This window comes from Schistocerca cancellata, chromosome 8 (genome assembly GCF_023864275.1).
Source record: "Schistocerca cancellata isolate TAMUIC-IGC-003103 chromosome 8, iqSchCanc2.1, whole genome shotgun sequence".
In the NCBI taxonomy this organism is placed as follows: domain Eukaryota; kingdom Metazoa; phylum Arthropoda; class Insecta; order Orthoptera; family Acrididae; genus Schistocerca; species Schistocerca cancellata.
Window position 1 is genome coordinate 585408454 of NC_064633.1, and position 26613 is coordinate 585435066.

The 26613-nt window shown below is 40.3% G+C and overlaps 1 protein-coding gene across 2 annotated transcripts in view; it reads right to left on the minus strand.

Annotated features, from left to right (window-relative positions):
• Window positions 1-26613, minus strand: part of LOC126095222 (phosphoribosylformylglycinamidine synthase) — a 202346-nt gene that overhangs the window by 32158 nt on the left and 143575 nt on the right. For both annotated transcript variants that reach the window (XM_049909959.1, XM_049909960.1), the window contains 2 exons: window positions 10116-10381; window positions 4408-4624 (listed from right to left, as the gene is read on the minus strand). In XM_049909959.1, the coding sequence (XP_049765916.1) occupies window positions 4408-4624; window positions 10116-10381 (483 nt within the window). The remainder of the gene's footprint in view (window positions 1-4407; window positions 4625-10115; window positions 10382-26613) is intronic.

Sequence of the window (26613 nt, forward strand, 5' to 3'; positions counted from 1 at the left end):
ATTCACTGTGTTAGACAATGCTGAATGAGTTCATGCCTGTCACAACAGCAGCTCACCCCTAAAACTTAGACAGACACTCTGTAGTGTTGCTGGACAATGTTCCTGGACATGGGTTGCTACCTCAGTATGTTTCTCAAGCCACCTTCTACAATTCCTCGAAGTTTCTTGGTAGTGTTTTGTTGCTTTTTCATAACCATCAGACTAAAAATTACATATTGTTGAAGTCTCAGTTTGACAGTATTATGAAAATGATAGTTACTAATCACCATATAAGAGATGCTGAGTCACAGATAGGCACAACAAAAAGACTATCAAACAAGTAAGCTTTCGGTCCAAAAGGATTTCATTGCAACTAGACAACACACACACACACACACACACACACACACACACACACAAACACAGCTCTGGCATATGACCACTGCCGAGGTCAGACTTCTCTGGTCATGTATCTGTGAGTTGCATTTGAGTGTGTGTGTGTGTGTGTGTGTGTGTGTGTGTGTGTGTGTGTGTGTGTGTGTGTGTGTGTGAGAGAGAGAGAGAGAGAGAGAGAGAGAGAGAGAGTTGCCTAGTTGCAATGAAATCCTTTTTGACCAAAAACTTACTTGTTTGACAGTCTTTTTGTTATTTTGTTATGCCTATCTCTGACTCAGCATCTCAGCTATATGGTGAGTAGCAACCATTCTTTTCATCCTGGATTTTCTACTGTTTGGAGTCTCAGATTGGATTGCTAAAAAGGTTCTGATACTGAGAGTGTAATCAATTCATTAAGACAATAAATTACAGGCTACCAGTACATCCTGTGACCTTACAAAGACAATTGACTGCATATATATGTATTGGATTTATACAGAATATACTGTGCATACTCCACAAATGATGCAATTCCATTGACTCAAACTTCGTAATATTATGAGGACATACATGACAATATAAAAAACAACATCTAAATTGAATTGGGAAATGATGGGGATCCAAGATCTGGGAAAGACATTAAATAAACTGAGATGTGTTGATGATATTGTTCTATTTGTAAATAGTATAGAATACATTCAAATATTAGTTAGCGAATTTGTGTTAGTCTGCTTTGAAGTTGATCTAAAAATGAATTTTGACAAAACCAAGATCATGATGAAATGAATGGACCAACTGCAAAGGATCACAAATGTGTCTATCTGGGACAGTCCGTAAATATGAAAGCAGATTTGAAACTAGAAATATTTTGACAAGTTGAACTTAAGGAAGATACTCTTCAGTTTCCGAGTCTAAGAAGTCAGCTGAGCTGAAGGAAACAGTTTTTGACCAATGTATACTACCAATAATAATTTATGGCTGTGAGACACAAATATTTAATGAGTTCATCATTAGAAAACTCATACAGAAGTGGAAAGATCAATATTGTGCTATACAAAGAAAGAAACAAACAAACAAAGAAAGACAGTAGTAGATATCAGATGTAAAAGAAACAGAAGTAAGATAATGGAATACCTTGAAATGTCAGTGGGCTGATCATGTTGTTTGAAGAAAGTATGACCACATAATTGGTAGAAATGGAAGAATCAGCTGGTACCCTATACTGTGAGCTGACTCAAAGAGGTCACAGCTCCAAGTGATTGAATTGGCTCTCTCCTTGAAATCCCATCTGTCTCTAATCTGGGCACACTTTTACAATTTACTACAGTCCCTACACCCTCCTGCTTAACAGTATATTTACATAATCATTAAGTTTGTTGTAAATAATCCACACAGTTCACAAGGAACAATGATGTACATAATTACAATACCAGAAGGAAAATGGCATTCAGAAGAATTTCTGTTATTGTAATGTGTAAAAGGTGGCAGGTAGGAATTTCTAACTCACATCATCTGTGAAATTACCCTTCCCCCCTCCCGAAACAGACACTTATAAATGTTCAGCATGTAGCCATATTTACAAATTAATTTGTGATGTGAATGTGAAGTGACTCATTCCACATAATTATGATTTGTCATGCAAACTGATCCATGGAACGTGAAACTAACGAATCAACCAACCAACCATCGTCATTATTGCCCTACATAATTACATTACACATTTAGCTGCCTCTGATCAGTTTGTCTTGCCACTGTCGAAGATGCTATCTGAGCTACTTATGTCTCACTTCCACATGCAAGAATCGCTACCCACCAAAAGACCTATCACTCTCGTGCAGCCTCCTGGCTACTTCTAATAGTTCCAAATCCTGCCTTACTGATACAATTCATTTCCCAAATACTCAGAAATCTACACTGAGCATCTCTTGTACGAAATGTCAAGCACAATTCCCCTGGTATTTCTGGAGAACTTTGCAATGTGCAGGTGGAACGGTCCTCCCCCCACTAAAAAAAAAAAAAAAAAAAAAAAAAAAAAAAAAAAAAAAAAAAAAAAAAAAAAAAAAAGAAAAAAAAGAAAAAAAAAAAAAAAAGGAGGTGCTTTGTGCGGTGCCGTGTTGTTGGAAAATATTGGTTTCTGTCTCATCACAGCGAAAATATTTTTCAAATGGGAAATTTGTGTGCCCATTTGATAGTGAGGTCTTAAATAGCATAGTGGTAAATTTTATCTAATGATATGGGTCAATTGGGACTGCTTAACGTGAAGAACAAGTAGTCTACCAACAAACACATAGTGCTGCTGTACAGCAGTGGCAGACAGGCAGCTCTACGCAGGCTGGAACTTGAGGCGAGGATGTGTAGTCAGGCGAGGAAGGCGTAGCCCACTAATATTTACCAATACGATCAGCTATAGAGGCCAGTTCATTAAATCAAATATTACAGTAGAGTCTTCCATTGACACTGGATGTTAGAAGAAACACATGGTGGGCAGTATTTGTTTCGGCTGATACCACCTGTAGATAGACAGTTTATGTACAATGGATGTATGTGTTTGTGTCCCCGTATAGCTCTACAATCGAGCTTCAGGCAAACTTGGTATGTATATGACTTATTACACTGTTGGGTAAGCCTCTCCCATCAGCCTTAAGGCGGAGTTGGGGTGTGGGTGAGGGGACATAAGAGTAATCGAAAAAGATCTACAGCAGTACCAAATCTACAAGCCAACTGGCAACAGCACAATTCTAATGACACTTTACATTTAACACTGGAATTTCAAACAAAGCTGTTGTAAAGATTTTTACACTATAGAAAGATTTCGTTGCTTTTCCTCTATGATAAGCTAATCAGCCCAGCAATGCTCCACAGGGCAAACTATAAGCAAGCCCTCCTCCTACTAACCAGGCACCTTAGTCCTTTCTAAATGTGCAATCCTTGACTCCAGGCCCAGGTTTAATCACGTCAGTTTTGTCAAAGATCTGCTATTCTATACTTTTGCCCCTCTATGGAAGGATTTCTTCACCACACACAACTGTCGGTAGTCATCACATATATGGAACTAACCGCTGTCTACAATAGTGTGATTGTAACCACAGGGAAGTGTCTAGTGTAAAAAGATACTAGAGTTTTCTCACTGCTGTATCAACCACCTAAGTGATTAAAAGTGACACAACGTAGTACTTATGTAAGGTACATTGAAATGATTTTAATGTCTATTCAGATACTTTTATTAGTGTATTATGATAATATGTAAATTGTGAGCATAATAAATGTCTTCTGATTTCTATGTCATGCTGAGTACATGGATGTTGCAACATTCCGATGACCTTGAGAACATTTTGTGTAATTTTAAGATTTCCTGTCGCATGATTATTTTGAAATGTTCTAGGGTATACAACCACGTGGCATCATTCAAATGGTGCAATATAATATCAGGAAGCCATCTTGCTGCCATATTCCGATGACCCCGAAGACGGACTATATTCTACATGAGTTATTATAGCATCAAGTTGTTAAGACATTTAAGCATTTCTGGGACAGCATTTTATGAGAATCTGAAGAGATCTGGCAACATGAACTGCCTTTTCCAACTAAGTAAAGCTTGGGACCCAGCACTGAGTATGCTCAAAGCAGAAAGACAACCTGTGGGGAGATCCAGTCATGGTACATAACTTGAAGAGCTCATTTAGATGTGGTTCCCCTGCTGTGGTGACATGGAGATTGAGGGCCACAACTTGTGTCTCCTCCATGTCACCAGAGGAGCCACAGCCACGTATTGAGGACTTGAGGTTGACAGCAGTAGGCACAGGTATACGAGATAGCATCCATTGGGAGATGATAAGTCATCAGGGCCACCTGAAGATGGCAACATGTCAGCTTGCAGAAATATTGCACCATTTGGATCACGCCACATTTCAAAATGAGAACAATTTTATTACAAACACTCCTTTCCTACTTATAAACATGTACATTGGCAGTAACGTGGCGGTAAGTGCTGGCCGCCCAATGTGCTGCCTCCTAATTTTACAGTGAGTTGCGCTCTCGATGCAATCCCCACACCTGATGACAAGCTGACTGCCACGTCAGGGTTCCTATTGGGGTCGAACGTGAGCCGGTACTTGGGTGCCCTCCTCCTTGCCAGATTCTCGAACTCCTGCCGGACGCAGTCCGGGTTCGCCTGCCGCCTCTCCAGCTGGTAGCTTGTCTCCTCCCACACTCTGAACAGTGAGTACACGTCACTCTTCAGAGCGAGGTTTCCATTTACAAGTATCTTCACCTGAAAAATGCACCCATAAAAGTCAACAATGTTATTCTCCTCTCACTGTGCCGAGTGCAGTGACAAAGAATTTGAACCAACAGCACATACACAATGTTTCCCTATATCTTTGCTCCGGGTAATGCAGAAGCATTTAAAATTGCTTCCCAGTATCACTGGGTTACATCCATTAAATATGAAATTCATTTATTTTTTTTACTCTCTAATCTTGAATCAAGGTTTTTATGCATAAAAGATTTTTTAAGCTAAGACATGCTTAAACTATGATAATAATTATAATATGATAAATACTGATAATAAAGGAAGTAATAAGAGTGAAAAGGAGATTTCAGACAAATTTGAATATATCCAAGTCCTCAGTTATTATTAATTTTTCTGTCATAAGCTAACTGCAATTAATTCTAACAGCAGTTACATTAGGAATAACTGATACATAATAGCTGCTGCAGGAGGTGGCCATAGAAACAAACATATATGTAAGGCTATTTAGAATAGCTGTAGGCTACTGACAAATAACTAATAGCACGAAAGCAGAAACACGGCTAAACTACAGCTATTACCAATAATAGTTCACAACTGTGGAGAAAGAAAATGTGGATCATTGACACTGCCATGCAGGAGGTATCAGAATCGACAAGTAAAACTTGCCAGATGGGAGAACTCCAAAAACGAACTACAGTGTCTGTAACCAGTAAAAGTGGTCCCAGTAGTTCTCTGCACACTGGGAGCACTGTCAAGAGTATCTTAGCAAACCACTGAAAATCAGTGGCACTGATAAAACGTCCATCTGCCAACTACAAAAAACCACTTTACTGGAATCTGCACATATTATCTGCTCATACATCATGCAGTCCAAGATGTTTTGTAAATGTCAAACTAATGATAAAATATGAGATCTGGCACAGTGGACTCATTTGCTGTGTTTTTACTGCAATAGCAGTAGTACTAGCAGCAGTAGTAGTAGTAGTAAAAATAAGACAAAAGCTTCTGCAGGTGTACAAAAGTGACTTCTAAGAGAGGTAATTTGAAGTACTGACCCAGCTAGGGCCTGTGGAAATAGAGTAAGGCGATACGGGCAACAACAGGAACCAACTGTTTTTGTGCACAAGTCATTCACTGTCTTTTATGATTGAAGGGTGCTTCACCTCTCTGATATAGTAAGGAAGATCACTCCAAAACGTTGTTACTACTACTGAAAATGATTTAGAGCAGGCAGTTGGGTTATGCATTTTGTCGGAAAAGATTTGGTTGCCCTGAAGGGAATGAGTGTTTCTGTTGTGCTATTCAGACAAGAGTTCAAAGTCAAAGACAGATACAAAGGACTGCATACATCAATCAAATGGTAGAACAGACATAGGTTATTGAAATCTCTGCATTTTCCAGGATGTAGCCAGGATAGCCGAGAGTAAGGTTGTGAAAATATGATCAATAAATCAAATGTCATGGATATATTGCACATAGAAGGTTGTGACCATACTGTGAGATTTTCTAACAGACATTGCACAAGAACCGCTGTAATCAGCAATCATCGATACCAGCTTTTGTATGAAGACAAGCTGAAAATTAATGGCTTCGAATTATTTATGTGAAAATTCTTAAAGCTTTTTAAATAAAACAAATGTTACTAAAATTATACATCTTTATTCTTAATTCTAAATATTTGTAATTCTCTGTCACTGCAGGCCGCCGAACTGTGGTGTGTAATCATGGCAGTGTGCAAGAAATAGCATGCTGTAATCGAGTTTCGAATTTGAAGAGTCTTTCCACATATGGAGCACAGTCTCCGTCAGTATGACAATGCCAGATCACAGATGAGTGCTGTGACATCTGCAACAATACAATGCCTTCGGTTCACTGTCCTGACTTGACTCTGCCCAATTTTCATCCCTTTCCAAAACGTAAAGAACACCTTCAAAGACTTCACTTTGATAGTGATGAAGTGGTGCAACGGAAGTGAGGTTATGGCGCCATGAACAAAGTCAAACATTCCACAGCGACAGTATGAACACAAACAGGTCTCTCATTGAGAGAAATGTGTTCGTTGCCAGGATGACTATATAGAGAAACAAATATGTTACATGAAGAATACAGATGTAGAATGTCCTCAACATTTTTTTTATTTAAAAAGCTTTAACAGTTTTCACATAAAAAACTTGAAGGTATTGCTTTTCAGCATGCCCCCGTACAACTTTGTTTTTCAGTTCTGTAAGGAAGGGCTTCTTATATTTTTGTAAGGCAAGGAGAGATACTGATGCCCTCTAAGTGGCATTCAGTTTAGTTTAGGTTTGCCAAGCATTAATGACTACAAATTAGACACTAGACAGTAAAAATTAACTGCTACTAGATTTTGAGGAGGAAAGAGTATATGACATTCCTGTACATGTGTAAGTTTTTTTTAAGAAAAAAGGAAGAAGAAGAAGAAGCTGCTGAGATATTAATCACCAAAACCACATGCAGTAGTCGACATTCAACATCAAATGTACAAAACAAATTTGGGCATTCTACAGCAAGGAACAAACAAATTGACAATGGGATAAGGTTAATGGGTTGATATCCGTGCAGTGAGGGTGAAAGGTACCTATTTGAAAATGATTATATTCCTGTGATAGATGTGTTTAAGATTGGACCTTGAAGCAGATTCCCATGGATATATTGTTAGAATCAAATTTTAGATTATGTTTCTGCCATCTGTTCTGGTTTCTGCTACAATGACTGTGCAAAAAAGAAATACACCCACTTATACATGGAATGGAAATGAAAGTTTCATTAATGTTGAAGTGAGATGCACTCTTGGTAAAATTGCTACAATACTGGAAACATGAATGATAAATATAATACATTCTACAAACCTTCACCACCGTATTTCAGTAGCCCTTTTTCATGAAAAAAAAATTACAGTAAGAAGTGCAGTAGTATTAAAAGAGAAAATGTTGGTTAACTAATGACATAGGATATCATGTAACAGTTAGGTAATATGAAGCACAGTCACAGAATTTAACTACAGACAGTAATCAAAATCTGTCTATGGGGTCTGATTTAAGGTGCCAGAATAAATAACCAACATCAACAAACAAGAAATATTCTGAACATCAGTGGGCTAATGTACAGTGGACGTTACATTAAGATTTCTGGCCACTGGGGAAACATTTCTGTACATTCATTGGCCTTTGCAACAAGAATTGCTGCAAATACAATATTTATAATAAATAACATCGACTTCTGAGATAATAGTTCAACTGAATGAAATTTGGAAAATTTAGAGAGTTCTGAAAAGACAGACTTTCTGAGCACCACTTAGCCACAGGCTTAGATAAGTTACATATAAAAGATTACACTCTAGCATCCTACTCATGCAGAACTAACATGAGAAAAGGAGGAATTGTTACATACAGTAAGACAGAATACAAGTTCAAAAACATTAAGACAAGCAAATTTTGTAGTGATCGGCACACTGAAGTGTGTACTTGTGAATTAATACTGAAAAATAGTGCACTTTTAATTATAACTGTATGTAGATCCTCACTTGGAATTTTTGGACTGTTTATGACCAATCTGGATTCCTTACTGTGCTATCTGCTTTATCTATGAGTGAGCGTTCCATTTCTTATCCTTACAAAGTATTAAACCCAGGTATTTGTATGAGTTGACGAATTTCAACTGAGACTCATTGATACCACAGTCACATATACTACATTTCAACATTTTGTGAAGTGTGCATTTTTAATTTTCTGAACAGTTAAAGGAAGTTTCCAAACATAGCACAACTCTGAAGTGTTGTCAAGCTCTGACAGGGTGTTTGCAGAGTTGTTTTCTTGAGACAGAACTTTGTTATAGATAACTACATTATCTGCAACAAGTCTGAGGTTACTATTAATAGTCTGCAAGGTCATTAATTTACAACACGAATGCAAGCGTCCCAATACACTTTTCTGGGGCACACCTGAAGCTCATTCTACAACCGTTAAGAAGTTTCCATGACAGATAACATGCTGTGTGCTCCCTACCAAGAAGTTCTAAATCCAGTTTCAAAAGTTGTTTGGCATCCCAAATGTTAATACTTTCATTAATAAGTGTTGGCATGGTATTGCATAAGTTGCTTTTTATAAGTTTCCATAGAAATTACTGCTGGCTGGGAAGTTATACAAAAGGAACTTCCTAATTATTTAGAGAATGTTGTGAAAGAAGACAGTCCCCCACAGGTGGAACAATGCCACAATTACTCTCCTCCAGAAAGAAATAGACAGACAAGGCATTGAAAATTCTGACTTACCAACCTCCTCTCTGTATGGGACAAATACTCACAAAAATTATCATTTACTACACAGAAAAAATCTATTTATCAGGCACAGGGATAAGCTGGCTGTAGAAATGAACATAGGACAATGGGCCATTTGCAAGCTGTGAACAAACCGATGGAATTGAGAAATGGGTATGATTCACAACTCTGTGCGAGATTCATCTGAAGAAGATTAGTGTTAACACCATTGAGAAACAAGACCTGATTTGTGGCCTATGTTAGTAAACTGAAGAGTATACATGAGGCGTGGTCAAAAAGTTTTAAATATCTCTTTGAAAAAGTAAGATTGTGTAGTTAATTTTTATTTGCCTGTAGTCCCAGTACACGTTGAAGTCTCCGTGCCACAGTACCCTATCACACCACTGGAGGAGCCAAAACAAAGTGAGGCAGCCTACTGATAAGGTGGAGCACCATGCTGTAGTTTGTTTCTGTCAGCGGTGAAAATGTTGCATCTGTGTAAAGTTGATGACTTCTTTAAAAAAAAAAAAAAAAAAAAGTGAGGGTTTCTCAGTGAGCAATGGAGGAAATGTGTTTTGGGAATTATTTGGAGACAGGAAAACAAACTAATGGACTAGAAAGGAAAAGAAACTAATTGACCAGTGAACAGACACAAATGGAAAATGCAATTACAGCCACAATGAAAATGAAGTAGAGGTGGGTGGCACATGCAGCCATGCAGGTATGTGAGTCAGGGATGGTGTTTTCTGGATTACGGGATATAAAACGACCTCGACGATGACCCAGTGGAATGCAGATAGATATACTTTGGGAAATATGTGGGTGTGATACAGACACATTATGTCCGTGAACGACTCCACTAATGATATCTCCCAAATCTAAAATGTTATCACCTTCCATTATTGTTTGAATAATTCCACACCCCTACTTGCATTCTTACTGCGAAATACATCAAAACAGTTATTTATAACAGCTTTAATTGTATAAAACATTTCCTTTTCTATAACTATATTGTGATTTGCATAAATGCTTTGGGTGGATCACAAAAAATACCAACTGGTGATAACGTTAAATAGATCTTGTAATATTTGATAATACATAGTGGCTGTAGTTAATACTTGTGTGTTTCACAAGACAACTGATCTCTTCACAAACACTAGATTCTTCTCAAGCAGTGAACAGATAATTCCTATTACTGAGCACATTTAGTAGAATAACAGAAAATAAAGTCTGTACCGGTGACTCGATTCCATAGCCAACAGAATCTCCGATGTAGTGGCACGGGACACCGCAGTTCTTGAATGATGTGGCAACATAATCTCGGAATTTTAGATCTACTTCGAGCACCCAACCGACTTCCTCAGCAAACAAAATGTCGACGGGGTCTCCTTTCTTGTGAGTTATGTCCAAATTCAGTCCACTGATGCCACAGAATGCCATCTCCAGAAGACACGTAATCAGACCACCATCGCTTATGTCATGACCAGACAGGACTCTTCCCTCTGAAATGAGACAAGAGGTACTCACTACACACAGAGTTCTCAGTAAAATTAAGATTAAATGTACAGTGCAAAGTAAGAGACCGAGATTCATCTAATACTCTAACAATACAGCTGGCTACATCATGAAATTGTTAACATGTATGTGTTGTCATGTCTTAATTTTTATCTTACACTGATCATGGCAATAAGAATAAAAATCACTCAATGAAAGAAAGTAACTTAATATAATCCCATTCAATAACAAAATTAGTTGTTAATAATCTAAATGATTCCAGTTTCTTTGAGTCTTTTATATGTATTGTAACACAGAACTAAATACCCACTTCTTTTTAACGAAATTTATGTATTGCTATAGCAATTGTTAAAAATATTCATTTTACAAAATTTTCCATAGGAAAGTGTTTCACTTCACAAAATAATTTATTTAAATTATAATTTTATTTTCTGTTGACTATATTCTCATACACATATTCACTTGTATTAATTCTATCCACTGCAAAATACGAAGGGTCATTATTACAACAATACTGTAAAAAGCATACATTGTCTGAAGTCAATATACGGGCTGGTGTTGATCAAAGAATTAGTTGTTATGCACTAATAATTAAGTTATTGTGGCTGTTCTTGTTGCTGTCAGTTGCAGATGTTCAGAACAAAGATACAAGCGTAGAGGATTTGCAGTGAACGGGAATGATTTACTAGCCTGATCAACAATCATGGACACTCTCAATTTGTCAAGTTAGGTGTGTGTGTGTGTGTGTGTGTGTGTGTGTGTGTGTGTGTGTGTGTGTGTGTTTGGAACTGATGGGCGCCCAATGGCAAGGTCATCAGCGCCCTTACACTTTTAAAAACAAATGAATGTGGAGATGAACTAAAAGTGTTGTACATGCATGCACTCAAAATGACTACAGTCATTCTGTATCACAAGCACTCTCACACGCACTAAACGCAATTAGGAGCGAAGAGAGCTAATCAAGAAATTAAAACACAGAGAAAATGAAACACAGACGAATTAAAAGAAAAGCCCGGAGAAATGTGACTGGCTGACCACTTATAAAAATCTAGTGTGAGCAAGCCACCGTTTGACACATTAAATACATCTCCCTAAAATCTTGTTAAAAACATTGGACAATTCACAAAACTTTAAGACCCTAATCACATTAGTTTGATCATTACATAAAATAGACGGCTGATCTGCTGGCAAATCCGCTGGTCGTCAAATAAAATGCAGTCCAATAAAATGTGGCGTACCGTGACCTGCACACCACAAGCACCATACATTGGAGGCTCCTCTCGCTGGAGTAAGAATCCATGTGGCATAGGGTTGTGGCCTACGCGAAGACGAGTAAGAAGGAGCTCATCCCACCGACATGGCTGGTAGGAAGTACCCCATGGCCAAGTTGTGGACTTGATGACACAGATCTTTTTATCGATCACTTCCAGACGCTCATCTTCTCATTGACACATGACTTTGTACCTCAACAGCAACGTGATAGCATGCAGGGGGATGTTGTTGTTGTTGTTGTCTTCAGTCCTGAGACTGGTTTGATGCAGCTCTCCATGCTACTCTATCCTGTGCAAGCTTCTTCATCTCCCAGTACCTACTGCAACCTACATCCTTCTGAATCTGCTTAGTGTATTCATCTCTTGGTCTCCCCCTACGATTTTTACCCTCCACGCTGCCTTCCAATACTAAATTGGTGATCCCTTGATGCCTCAGAACATGTCCTACCAACCGATCCCTTCTTCTGGTCAAGTTGTGCCACAAACTTCTCTTCTCCCCAATCCTATTCAATACTTCCTCATTAGTTATGTGATCTACCCATCTAATCTTCAGCATTCTTCTGTAGCACCACATTTCAAAAGCTTCTATTCTCTTCTTGTCCAAACTATTTACCGTCCATGTTTCACATCCATACATGGCTACACTCCATACAAATACTTTCAGAAATGACTTCCTGATACTTAAATCTATACTCGATGTTAACAAATTTCTCTTCTTCAGAAACGCTTTCCTTGCCATTGCCAGTCTACATTTTATATCCTCTCTACTTCGACCATCATCAGTTATTTTGCTCCCCAAATAGCAAAACTCCTTTACTACTTTAAGTGTCTCATTTCCTAATCTAATACCCTCAGCATCACCCGACTTAATTCGACTACATTCCATTATCCTCGTTTTGCTTTTGTTGATGTTCATCTTATATCCTCCCTTCAAGACACCATCCATTCCGTTCAACTGCTCTTCCAAGTCCTTTGCTGTCTCTGACAGAATTACAATGTCATCGGCGAACCTCAAAGTTTTTATTTCTTCTCCATGGATTTTAATACCTACTCCAAATTTTTCTTTTGTTTCCTTTACTGCTTGCTCAATATACAGATTGAATAACATTGGGGAGAGGCTACAACCCTGTCTCACTCCCTTCCCAACCGCTGCTTCCCTCTCATGCCCCTCGACTCTTATAACTGCCATCTGGTTTCTGTACAAATTGTAAATAGCCTTTCGCTCCCTGTATTTTACCCCTGCCACCTTTAGAATTTGAAAGAGAGTATTCCAGTCAACATTGTCAAAAGCTTTCTGTAAGTCTACAAATGCTAGAAACGTAGGTTTGCCTTTCCTTAATCTTTCTTCTAAGATAAGTCGTAAGGTCAGTATTGCCTCACGTGTTCCAGTATTTCTACGGAATCCAAACTGATCTTCCCCGAGGTCAGCTTCTACTAGTTTTTCCATTCGTCTGTAAAGAATTCGTGTTAGTATTTTGCAGCTGTGGCTTATTAAACTGATTGTTCGGTAATTTTCACATCTGTCAACACCTGCTTTCTTTGGGATTGGAATGATTATATTCTTCTTGAAGTCTGATGGTATTTCGCCTGTTTCATACATCTTGCTCACCAGATGGTAGAGTTTTGTCAGGATTGGCTCTCCCAAGGCCGTCAGTAGTTCTACTGGAATGCTGACCTGTGCAACAGTAGTCCAGCCACGAATGCACAAAAGCCCGATGCAGGGGGATAGCAAACCGAAATACCAGAGGATCACGACACGCCTCCTTGGCTGCTTGATCCTCCCTTTCATTCTCCGCAATTCCAATGTGCCCAGGTACCCAGCAGAAAGACAACTCCTTCGTCAGTTGTTGTAGTTCGAGGAGGGCTGCTGGATATTCTGGGTACAAACATTGGAAAGAGTAAAGGACACTCAGAGAATCTGGGCAGATGAGAAATCTAGGAGAATGTCTCATCTGCTCCAGTGCTTACAAGATTGCATATAATTCAGGGTCAAAGATGGTAAATTCTGGAGGCAGTCTGACCTTGAGGACATGATTCGGGAAAACGATATGGCAACCCCCTGCTTAAACCCACCTGTAAAAACAGCTACATGGTCGTAGTAATCAGATAAAACATCAGAGAATATCACATTAAAAATGGAAGCAGGAGTGTTATCTATCCTGTACTACACCAAATCTAAAATCACTCTGTGCCTCTCCAGTAACCAGGGCAGCAGGCGGTTAAAACCCTGGATTTGGGTCATACTGGCTCCACACCGAGTGACTCCAGCACACACTGCACACAGATCCCAAATGACATCGTGGCTTGTGGATGGTAGGAAAAAGGCATTCCAGAGATGGACGAGCAACAGTATGGTGTGGGGGTGAAATTGGAGCTGCAAGGAACTTACTGACGCACCACGAGGAGCTGGCGCCTGATAGTAAGTGGCAGTTCCCCCACCTCAGCGCAGATGCTAGGTAGGGGACTGGTCCGATAAGCACCCGTGGCCTGCCAAATCCCCTCATGATGGACAGTGTCAATGATATGCAAGTAACAGGGCCTCGCTGACCTGTGCAACAGTAGTCCAGCCACGAATGCACAAAAGCCCGATAAAACTGAAGGAGACATGCCCCGTCCGCTCCCCAAGACCTGTAGCTAAGGCACTTGATGATGTTCAGTGCCTTCAGGGTTCTGTCTTTCAGGTCTCGCAGGTGTGGTAACCACAACAATTGGGGGTCACCTGCGGAAAACTGAAAACCTATCTTTGTAGCCCACTTCTCTAACTGCCACACTGTAAGTTGCAACTGACAGCTTGCCATTGCAATACTGGAGGAGGAACAGAAAACAGCAAAATTGTCTACAAATACGGAGCACTGTACAGGACTCCTTAGCTTAGATGTGATACTGTTGGTGGCTATGGCAAAGAGGATAACACTTAAAACACTGCCCTGAGGATCACCATTCTCCTGCTCAAATTGATCAGACAGCATGTCACCAATCCAGGTCCTGAAAAACCACTGAGAGAGGAAAGACCTTATGAAGATGAGGAGGTGGCCACGGAAGCCCCATTGATGCAGTTGTGTGAGAATACAGTGTCTCCAAGTAGTATTGTATGCTTTACTTATTTCGACGAATATGCCGATACAGTGATACTTACAGAGGAAAAGCTGCAGAATAGCCGCCTCTAGGAGGGTCAGATTGCTGACAGTGGACCGAAATCTTCGGAATCCACACTGATAGCAGCTAAGGATTTGTCTGGTCTCTATCAACCACACCAGACGACAGTTAACCATTCGCTTCATTGTCTTTCTTGCACAGCTCGTTAAGGCGATACTCCAATAACTACTGGGACTTGTGCAGTCCTTTCCTGGTTTGAGGAGAGGGATCAGAATTGCCTCCCTCCATGAGTTGGGGATGTTGCCTGTCTGCTATATTAGATTAAAGCATTTGAGGAGGATTTCCTTTGATGCCACTGGCAAATGTTGAAGCATGCAGTACCGGATTTGGTTGTGACTGGGTGCAGTGTCACGAATCTCAGTCAGTGCTGATTCGAGCTCCCACATGGAGAAAGGGGAGTTGTAGGCCTCAGAACTGTTGGACCTGACGTCCAACTTTTCCCTCTCTACAGACTTACGATAGCAATGATCCTGGCTTGCACTGGCAGTAGTTTGTGCAAAATGATCGGCCAGCATCTGAGCAAAATCTCTGGGAGTTGTTTAGAAGCACCCCTGTTTCAGCACTGCTGCTATCGGTAAACAGCTGTGCTTACCGGAAATCCTCCTGATGGCTTCTCATACTTTTATAGAAGAAGTGGAATGATTGATGGAGTCCAGGAACCGTTACCATGATCGTTTCTTACTCTCTCTAATGACGGGTCGAACCTTGGCCCTAACGACTCGGAAAGCCCTAAGGTTGTCTGCTGTCGGTCGGCAATTAAAACGTCAAAGAGCCGCACACCTTTCGCAGACTGCGGAATGGCACTCATCTCTCGATCAAGGTACTGGTTGCCTCCTAAGAAGATCTGAGGACTGTGGGATGGAGAAGTCAGCGGCACGATGGATCACTCGTGTGGTGTTGTCTACCCATCCTCGGATGCTGTTGCAGTGTTCGAACACAGCCAGCTGGCTGAAACACGTCCAGTTAACCCTGTTGACCACCCATTTTTGGGGCTTAACTTCGGGTGGTGAGCCATTTAGTAGGTGAAGGCAGATTGGGGAGTGGTCATTGGAATGAAGGTCGTCAATGACCTCCCACTGAACAGAGTCCGTGAGGGCAGGAGAACAGAAAGAGAGGTCGATGGCTGAGAATAACCCAGTAGCAGTAGAGAAATGTGTGTGAGTACCCGTATTGAGCATGTACAGTACGTGAGACATCATGAGGCCCTTCGAAACATGACCCCGAGGGTAAGTATTGGCTGAGCCCCACAGGACATGATGGGCACTGAAGTCTTCCAGGACAAGGAATGATCGTGGGAGTTGTGCGATAAGATCTGTGACAGCCTTAGACTCTAGTGCATCTTGTGGAGGTAAATACTGTGAGCAAACTGTGATCATTTGACACACATGAATTTGAACTGCAATTGATTGCACGTCAGTAGCCAAGGGGAGAACAAAGAGTGGTGCGTATTAGTGACAAACAATACAACACCTCCCTTGGCCCTTTCATCCCGAAACATCATTCTTGCAGTATAGCGTACATCCCTGTAGCACAGGAACATCTGTATCTTTAAAATGCGTTTCTTGTAAACAAAAGCACAAGAGACGTGCCGGTGCTAGACGTTTCAGTTCCTCCACATGAGTCCTGAACCCATTCATGTTCTACTGTAGTATGGAAGCAATGTCATCAGTGCAGTTTTAATTTACCCCTATCTTTGCACTGGGGGGCGTGAAGCACTTTAAGAGCGAGGGGGAGTGGAGGGGCTGCCTGGATCCAAGGCATCTAACTCCATGATATCCTCCTCATCAGCCTGACCAGATTATCGTGAGCCTTTCCCTGCATCCTGTCCCTTTGAGGATGAGGGGGAAAGGGGGCATTGAGAGGCACTCTGCTTTTCTTGTACCTTCTGGATGCTTAATGCGGACCTGTTGTTGGTCTTTCCTGGTGCAGCTGCCTGGACTACTTTCTCCTTACTCTTTTTCCCTTGACATGTACATGTGCAAGTACAGGTGCTTGTGGTGAACACAGGCACACTAGGCGTCATCTGTGCTGAAGTGTCGCCTTGGGAGTAGGTTTCTGCACCATGGAAGAATATGAGGTGACGAAGACAGGGGGTTTTGTTGCCTTATATTCTTTTTTGGCTTTGGCATAGGGGATCTGCTTGGTCACTTTTATCTCCTGTATTTTGCGTTCTTCAGCAAAAACAGGGCAGTCCCAGCTCCAGACTGGGTGGTTCCCACAGCAGTTGATACAGATTACTGGATACGAGAAGTCAGTCCCAGCATCATGAGCGGCTTTTCTGCAGTTCCCGCAGATCGCTTCACCTCCACAACTCATGGTTGAATGGCTCAAACGCCGGCATATATAGCACCACAAAGGGTTTGGAATGTAAGGCCGAACATTAAGTCGAAGGAACGACACCACAAGATGTTCAGGCAGTGTCCGAGAATTGAATGTGACAATGTAAGTGGCAGTCTTTTCAGTTGCTTCATTATTCCAGTGCATTCGTTGCTCCACATTCATTCTTGCTTCAGTTCTGCCATGTCCATGGCCATGATATCTCGGCATGTGACAACACCCTTACTGGAGTTGCGAGAGGTGTGCATCTCAACAATGATATCATAGTCACCCAGTTTTGGAAATTTGTGGTAAGATCTTATGGGACCAAACTGCTGAGGTCATCGCTCCCTAGGCTTACACACTACTTAATCTAACTTAAACTAACTTATGCTAGGGACAACACATACACCAATGCCTGAGGAAGGACTCATACCTCCCTGCTCGGCTATCCCGTGTGGCGTCACTCAGTTTCTATGATTTCTTAGGAAGGTCTACCTGCTTTGACCTGTTAGTTTCGGCCAACAATGAGCCATTACGCAATCGTTTTATAGATTTTAATTTTCCAGCAAGGCCTTCCAAATCCTTATGGATATAAAAGGGGGACACTTTTTCAAATGTTCCCTCCTTCCTCTTTATCACCAGAAACAAATTGTTATTCATGACTGCATGAGCCCTGTTACTGCAGTCCAAAGTATTCTTATTATCAGGAGGGCTAGCCTCTCTCATTCTTTTGGATGAACGGGTGTGAATACTTGCAGGCGGTGCACCCTTCCCGCTGGGAGGAGAAGATGATGATTTCGAGTGTTCCATCTCGGCCCCACGAGCAGCTAGAGAAATAAGTGTCCACTCAGACAGAGCCTTGCGTGCCTGAGTAAGCCTTATACAACTGAGGTGTGGTAGGTTCCCCAGAGGTTGCCTGCTAACGATTATTACATCTCAACAGCCATGCCTCCCATCAGCACGCAGCACACCTTGAGATTGAGGTTTTTTTTTTTTTTTTTTTTAAAGAAGTTTATCCTGTCCTCGTGGTCAAGCCAAGATCCCCGTTCCCTGAGACACACAACATTCCATCTCCACGCTCCATGGTGGTCGCTGAAGCATGCAGAGAGCTTACGGTAGCAGGAGATTGGCGGCGCTTACCAGCCCCCAGCTCAGGAACCCAGAATCGTCAAGCCCGTATCCAGCAAATCAATGCTGAGCCCTTGAGGGCATCAAGTCAAGTATTAACACAATGTATTGTTACAACTCAGAAACTATTTTCCCATCACTTGCAGTAAACTTATTAACAATTTGGAGTACAGAGGAAGGTGTGAACTGAAATTTTAATTTGCGTCATGTGATAAGATTGGATTAGATGTCCTTTCTGTTCCAATAGAACCATCGTGAGGAGATCCTACCGGATGTAGAAGATATCAGAAAACAAAAATACACAACAGAAAATCCATGATGGAATAACAACATTATCATGGAAAGGATAGACTGCTCCTCACCATATAGAAACTATGTTGAGTAGCAGACAGGCAAAACAAAAAGACTGCTATACATTTGAGCTTTCAACCACATGGCCTTCTTCTAAAGTGGAAAACACACACACATTCACATGACCACTGCCTCTGGTCACTGAGGTTGGACTCAGTGGCCAGAGACAGTGGTCATATGTGTGCGAGTTATGCTTGAGTGAGTGTGTGGGTTTCCTACTTTAGAAGAAGGCCTTGTGGCCGAATGTTCACATGTATAGTAGTCTTTTTGTTGTGCATGTCTGCAACTCAACATCATCTCTGCATGGTGAGTAGCAACCTACCCTTTCTATAATTAAAAAAAAAAAAAAAAAGAAAAAAAAAAGAAAAAAGAAAAAAAAAAAAAAAAAAAACGGGACTTAAAATCTGTAGTCATCAGTCCCCTAGAACTTAGAACTACTTAAACCTAACTAACCTAAGGACATCACACACATCCATGCCCGAGGCAGGATTCGAACCTGCGACTGTAGCAGCCGCGCGGTTCCGGACTGAGCGCCTAGAACCGCTAGACCACCGCGGCCAGCAATACTGCCAAAAATATACAGTAAATATTTATAAAGAACAATCGATGTGCTAATGTACTTACCACAGATCCCAAGTGAAATCGATGTAGAATAAATCAAAAAATCTTAGACACATTTTCATTTAAAAGGTAATAACAGATTTGTCACAAAACATTTATATGCTCAATACACTGAGGTGCATATGGTGATTCTTTGGCTACTGCAGCCATGAATCATTAAACACAGAAATCATTTTACAACACTTCTTTACAACGATCACATTACTGCACAGAATTTCTACAGAAGTCAGATTGTACTACTACTTGCATTTTTTGATATTATTAGTAACACACACACACACACACACACACACATCAAACAATGTGTAGTTTCAGTACCTATTATTGCGATGATATGTAAGGGCCCGAATTTTGGTCATGAGACAGTCAGTCATGGCTGAGTTTCAGATGAGAAACCTGTGTTGATTAGAGCTACAACAATGCTTCAACTTGACCGTGGAATAAGTGTTACACCAATAGGCCATGTGTAAAAACAATGACAGTGTCTGCTCCATATGTACCTGATTATTCTTCAAGAACTGTGAACTTTGTCGTTAGGTTTTACTGCTTGTAGATGTACGACAGGAAACTATTGTAGCAGTATGTGGAGGTTTGCATGCAAACTAATAATGAGGCTTACTGAAAGTTAAACAATAGTGCACTGGGCATATAAATGTGTATATGGGGGGTTGTGAAAAGTGAAAGTAAAAGACAGTGAAATGCTACTGTGCATCCGTCGGCTACAATATTTATAGCAGTCAGTGTCCAAATTACAAACCCCATTTTTCAGTCAGTGTAGCAATGTAGTACATCGACACCGAGGACAACAAACGAAGAAATAAACAAAGCAGGTGGAACTGCAACAGAATGTCCACCAGATCCTTGCATGTCACAACACCTTTACCTTAATTCAAGGAGAGCTGGAACGATCCATCTCCTCCATGTTAATTTTAGCAAATAGAAGGAAAATTTTTTCGAAAACCATTAAACATACTGCTCTGAAATTTGGACTACATGTTCAGTGAATATATCTCTGCAAAGTTATAATGCCATGTTGAGAAATATTTATTCGTTTTTGTTTCACAATTTCTTTTTTTAAACAGATTCTTATATTTTTTCTCTAAAATTTTGCACTTTTTCTTCAATAACTCTTGAATTATACAATACTTTTTTTACAGTTTGTTATAAAAATGAAGGAAAAGAAGTAAACAAAATTGTGTATAAATTTCATTGATATACTGTTAGCAGTTTTGGAGAAAATGTTCCTCAAAGATGAAAATTTTAAAGTTACGGGAAATGGCTTCCAAAGTTTTTTAATGCATTCCTGCCCCATATGATGGATTATCAGCATCCTCTTCTTTTTCAAGTGTTAGTTTTCTTTTCACTGGTCTTTTATTCCCTTTTGCTGAATGTTGTAGGCTTTTGTCTCAGCTTCCTGCACCTCTCAGTCTTTCTTCATCAATTAGGCGCATTGTGGAAATGGTGTTGTGTACTGGTTGGAAAACTAAACGTTTCAGCACATCACATTTGATAATGTTTCCTTCACTGTATGTTGCCACTGCATCATACTCTCCAAAATGCAATGTTTTTATCTGTACAAACACTCTTCTGGGAATCCTAATCCAAATTAAATTATTTACACTTTCATTTGGATTTTGTTTTTTCCCATGTAAAAACTTTTCCAATAAACTTGGCTGTGATAAATCTCTGACTATGGGCTTAATTACATCAATTACAGCATTTGGCAAACTATTTTTGTGGGCATATTCCTTTCCTGATTGGTACTTACACCATGAGTTATCACCTGTGAGGCACATTGCATGTTGTGGGTGCTCATTTGTTGATGCAGTATGAAAAAGTAATGCCCATACTGCTCTCCTCATATGCTCAATGCTTCTTGTATTTTGCCTAATTGCACCCATAATACCTCTGCAATCTATCAATTGCTTCATCTGTCAATCTTCCTCTTCCTCCAAAGGTCTTACCATCACGAAGCTTCTGGTATCCTAATGTCTGCTTTAGTTTGCACAAGTGAGCCCCTATGCACTTCTGCACATGTCCAATGCACTCCTGTTTTTTAATGTGAATTTCATTGCCATAAGGTTTGAGTTCCTCTACAGCTTTAGATCCCTTAGAATCACCATCTCCTAGATAGTTAGTGTATCGTACATTATACCACTCCTATGATCTTTCACTCCCTCTACTTCCATCTCTCCGCTCGTGCCGTGAAAATTTGCTTCACAACTTTCACTATGTTCGTCCTTGGTATTGCCCTTACATCTGCAATGTTTTGAGAGAATGGCAACATCAATTACTTTGCAACTGTCTCCACTAGTAGCTGTCACAACCCCATTTAGAGATTTATGGCCTCTATGTTGCCATGATCCATCTAAAGCAACAGTTAAATCTCTACAATTCCCATTATCCGTCACAGCTTCTTCAACTGCTTTCTTCACTGTTGCTTGAGCAATATCTTCAGCAGAAGATCCCACCAATTCATTATAAAATCCAAACTTGGTTGGTGGTTTTGGCAAGTTCATAATTCCACATAACATTGTCCCTGCAGCACTGCCCTTGTCAATGCAACAAGCCATACACTAGCCTAACATTTATATCATACACCTTCTTTCCAATATTACCACTATGAGGAATACTATTAGAATTAGAAAACGAAACTTCTGCAGCACATTTGTTAAACTTCAATAACATTTTACATGCCAGAGCAATGTGTGAAGTTATTTTCAATTCCAGTCCTCTTTCTTTGCAAACTTGGCATAATACGTTATGTCTCGAAGTATTAGAGAGCAAGGAAATGTTAATTATTTCATTCACATCATTACTGTCACTTTCACAGTTTTCAAATGTTTCTTTGCTGTCACAAAGTTTCTTGCTGGAAGACGTTCTATCACATTCACTTGAAGTAGTCGGTGAGGCAGTCTGAGCAGCATCTCCCTTCGAAAAAACAAAAGATTTCTTCTTCCACTCACTGTGCCTTTTCTTAAACACTCGTTTGCTGAAACGGGGCACATTGATATCCACAAACCAAATACGTAAAACAGGTACAAGCAAAATTCGTCAAATACACGAAATTGAACAGCTGAACAACACAAAGCAAACTCCACATGGTATAGCGTTTATGTTTACCGATATGAACAGTCACTTGTCACAGAGATAAAGCCATACAACGTTGGAAAAAGAAAACATTGTCTAATTCTGCAAAGATACCCTGCTTGGAGCCAGCGAGTGGCGCTGTCAGAGGTGACACACCAAGTCGCTACAACCATTTACGCGGCGCATCAACTTTGCAGTGATAAAAAACACACTTAGAACTCACTTAGAAGGGTGAAACTTGATTTGTTTTATTCAGAAAACTCCAAATAATTTTATAGTGAAAAAACAAAAAAATGTTAATTTCGTGATTTTCATTGTTCCGGCTCCCCTTCAACATGGTGTGGAACTCAGTTTCAGTGCCATACTTCCCAAGGCATTTCGTTTTCTGCAGGTTCATTGTTTGCTGGAAATAAGAGGTTTTGACCAAAAGTGTCCCATTTCATAGCGACCTGACATATTTTAGTGTTGCTGCAATGCCCTCCAAACCCTTTCGAATGTAAAACGGGGAGACTCTTGAGAAAGTTTCCTCTCATCTCTTAACTATCAAAAGTACATTCTGTCCTGTAGGATGCAGTCTGTTACCAAATCCCAAACAACTTTTAACAACTCTAGAATCCGGAGAACTCTTCAGACGAGGCCTCTTGTGCGACTGGGTGTTGGTATCTCCAAGTGGCCAAATTTATACAACAGAGGTGCAACAGGTGCCCCAGAGGTTGCACGCTAATAACTTTCAGTTCAACAGCAACGCATCTCATCAGCATGCAGCACACCTTGAGGCTGAGGTTTCTTTATAGAGGTTTCCACCATCCTCACAATTTGACCAATCAAGTCAAGATCTTCATTTCCTGTGACACATAACATCCCACTGCCATGCCATACAGTGGTCGCTGAAGTCTCAGTTGTCTTGTTGTATATATTCCAACTCTTGTCTTCGCCTACAATTTTTTTGCCCTCATCGGGGCTGTTTCTGTCACTCATTATTGTGTGTCCAGGATTCCTTTACTTTGTCTACCGTCTACTATGTAATCCCCAACTTTCAGTTAAAGTTCTCATTAACTCTCAGTCGACCATCCATTCCACTCAACAGGTCCTGTAATTCTTCCACACTTTCACAAAGCAAAACAATGTCATCAGTGTATTTTATAGCTGATATCATTTTACTATTAATTTTCATTCAGCTTCTGAACCTTCCTTTTATTTCCTTCATCACTTTTACAATATACAAGTTGAAGAGTATGGCAGAAAGACTGCATTTGTGCCTTATACACCTTTCAATACAAGCACTTCTCTCTTGGTTTACCACTCTTATTGCTTCCTCTTGCTTCTGATACATACTGTGAATTACCTGTCTTGTACCCATAGTGTGTACCTATTTTCCTCACAATTTGAAACATCCTGCATTGACATGTGTGAGTGCCTCTCTGGTGCCCTTATCTTTCTTAAAGCCAACATAAAGGTCATCTAACAGAATTTTATTTTGCATTTCTTCGTACACATAACTTCTCCGTAGCCACATGATTAGTGTTGCTGCCTTCGGTGCAGAAGGGCTTGATTCTGAGTACCTCCTCAAGTATTTTTCTGAGGAAGGGTGGTGTGGAGAGAGGTCCACTCAGCCTCATGAGGCGAAATGAGGAGCTGCTCGAATAAACAAGTAGCAGGACCATCTGGATTTGCCTACAGGCAATGAAGGCTGGAGGTATTAGTGACATGTTGATCACATGTTCCACAACCACAGGTCACTACTCTTCCTGGCTTGTAGATAGCAGCCAGCCAGTTGGGACAGGACTAAGGCAAAAGTTGTGAGTGGTGTTTTCTATTCCTCTGTATATTTTTCTAGTCAGTTACTTGAATGCATTAGGTGTTAAGTGAATTATGTAGTAGTTCTCACCTTTATCTACCCTTACTATTATCAGGATTGATGGATGATAGCAAGGCTAATGGCACATCTCCATCTCATAGACTTTAAACAAGAGCTTGAATTACTGTTTCATTGCCACTTCCCCCATTACTTTCAGAAATTAGCAGGAATGTTATCGATCCTTCTTCTGTGCTTGATAAAAGTCTTTCAAAATTATAATCCGCTTTGTAAGAATACAGTAGATCCTGTATGTTCTACAAATCAATATCCGTTTCTTCTTCTATGATGTTATCAGCCAATTCATACAGTAGTTATGTCTAACAAATAGGTATTTTACTAATATTGTTCAATAATTATTGTTTTGTTGCAAATTCCATTGCATTCTGTGGAAAAGTTTAAAGCTGCACATATGACTTAATTACAAAGATACAGAAATGGCTGGCCAACATTTACCTTCAAAGATATTTAAAAGTGAAGAAAGTATTCTCAGCTTTTGGAGCTAGTAGTTCCTTCCATGGGGCAGAAAGAAGGGTCGGCTGGGGAAGATTAAACAGGAGCAGCCCGCTGTGAGAATGTGGGAAGCAGATCCTAGGGTCTGAACAAACTGTTTTTCCAACTTTCATCAACCTGTCTGTCCTTCTACTGTGAGGAAGGATCTACTAGATCCAAAGGCTGAAAATAGTTTCTTTATTTTTCAATGCGTCTATCAGCAGTACTCATAATTCAGCCTCCCGGAGGCAATCACTGACCAACTGTTCTGCCTCCTTGTAATTTTATGGTTTTTTATGTGAATTCTTCTTTTCATTTTATGATTTTATACACCCCTATCAACTGCTAACAAACATTATAAAAAGTCTTTCTCTATACATCATGGAAGTTTCTACAACATATCTTCTGGTAAATTTTCACGATATTCCAACTACACTTATACCTGGGCCGCTGAAACATTGCACTTGACGTTTGCGTATGAAGTTGGCAGCGTAACAAAGTAACAAGTGAAGAACGATAGGCGCTAGGCGTTCAGCGTGGGGCGCCAGCCAATCACAGCGCAGTGAGCATTGCTGTTACTCACGTGCTGTGACGTCAAAGTTCCCGCGTTGCCGGCTTTGTTTCGTGAATGTGTATACAACGTGAATTGTATGTTGTTTACCGCGTGTTTTCGTTGTACTGTGTGCTATATCGTTGTGACTTTTGTTACATTGTGAATGTACATACTTGGAAAATGCCACCGAAAAGACTTCGTTCACCTAGTGACAATCCTTTGCATCGAGGGGTGCCGCTAAACAGCCAGGAACTGGAGTTACTATGCAGAACTCGTGAGTTTTACGAGCAGGAGAAAAACTACGTAAGCATTCATGGACAGCCATCAATTCCTGCTGACAAAGTGGTGGAACGTACGTCGAAAACTCTTGGTATTAGTGCAAGAACCGTAGTAAGTAAGGGAGTATTACTACAAAACTTGGAAGATACTTAAGTGAGCTGTAATGATTCCGAGCTGTCTGGATCAAATAACACATTTTATCAACCCCGGGAAAGAAGAAAAAGCGACCTAGTCCTATCACAGATTCAGATTCTTTCCAGACTGATGCAATTCGTAGGCATGTTTATGCTTACTACAGCAGAAAAGAGTATCCGACTGTAGCTAAGTTATTAATCTCTTTAAAAGAAAGTGAACTCTTCAGGGGTGGTAAAACATCACTAAAAATTGTGCCAAAAAACATGGGTTTCCATTACAAAATGCTAGACGGACGCCAAGTACTGTTAGAGACATATTGTTACTGCTCGTAGCATTTTCTTGCACAAAATTGTGGGCAGAGACATTCATTCCATAATTTGGCTAGACGAAACGTGGGTTAATGCCGGGGAAGCTGTCAATAAATGTTGGCCGGATAACACACCCAGCAGTAGCGGCCATCAGCCGACGGGAAGAGGAGCTAGATTAATTATGGTCCATGCAGGCTCCTCCAGTGGTTTTGTCACTGACGCACTTTTAGTTTTTAGATCAAAAAAGACTGGTGATTACCATGAAGATATGGATCACACACGATTTGTTGAGTGGTTCAGGAACCTTTTAAAACAATTTCCTGTCCCTGCAACAATTGTAATGGACAATGCTCCATATCATTCGCTGATACAGAACAAAGCCCCAACCACAAATGATCGGAAAGAAGTTATGGTGCAGTGGTTACAGGCTCGAAATATTGCAGCAGATATGAGTATGACAAAGGTTCTGTTTTATTCCCTTGTTAAAGAAAATAAGCCTACGACACCTACATATGTAGTAGACAAAATTGCCAAGGAGCAGGGTCATACTGTAATAAGGCTGCCACCATATCACTGCCATTTCAACCCTATTGAGTTAATATGGAGTGATGTAAAAATGTATGTAAGGAACAACAACAAGTCCTTTAAAATAACAGAGGGG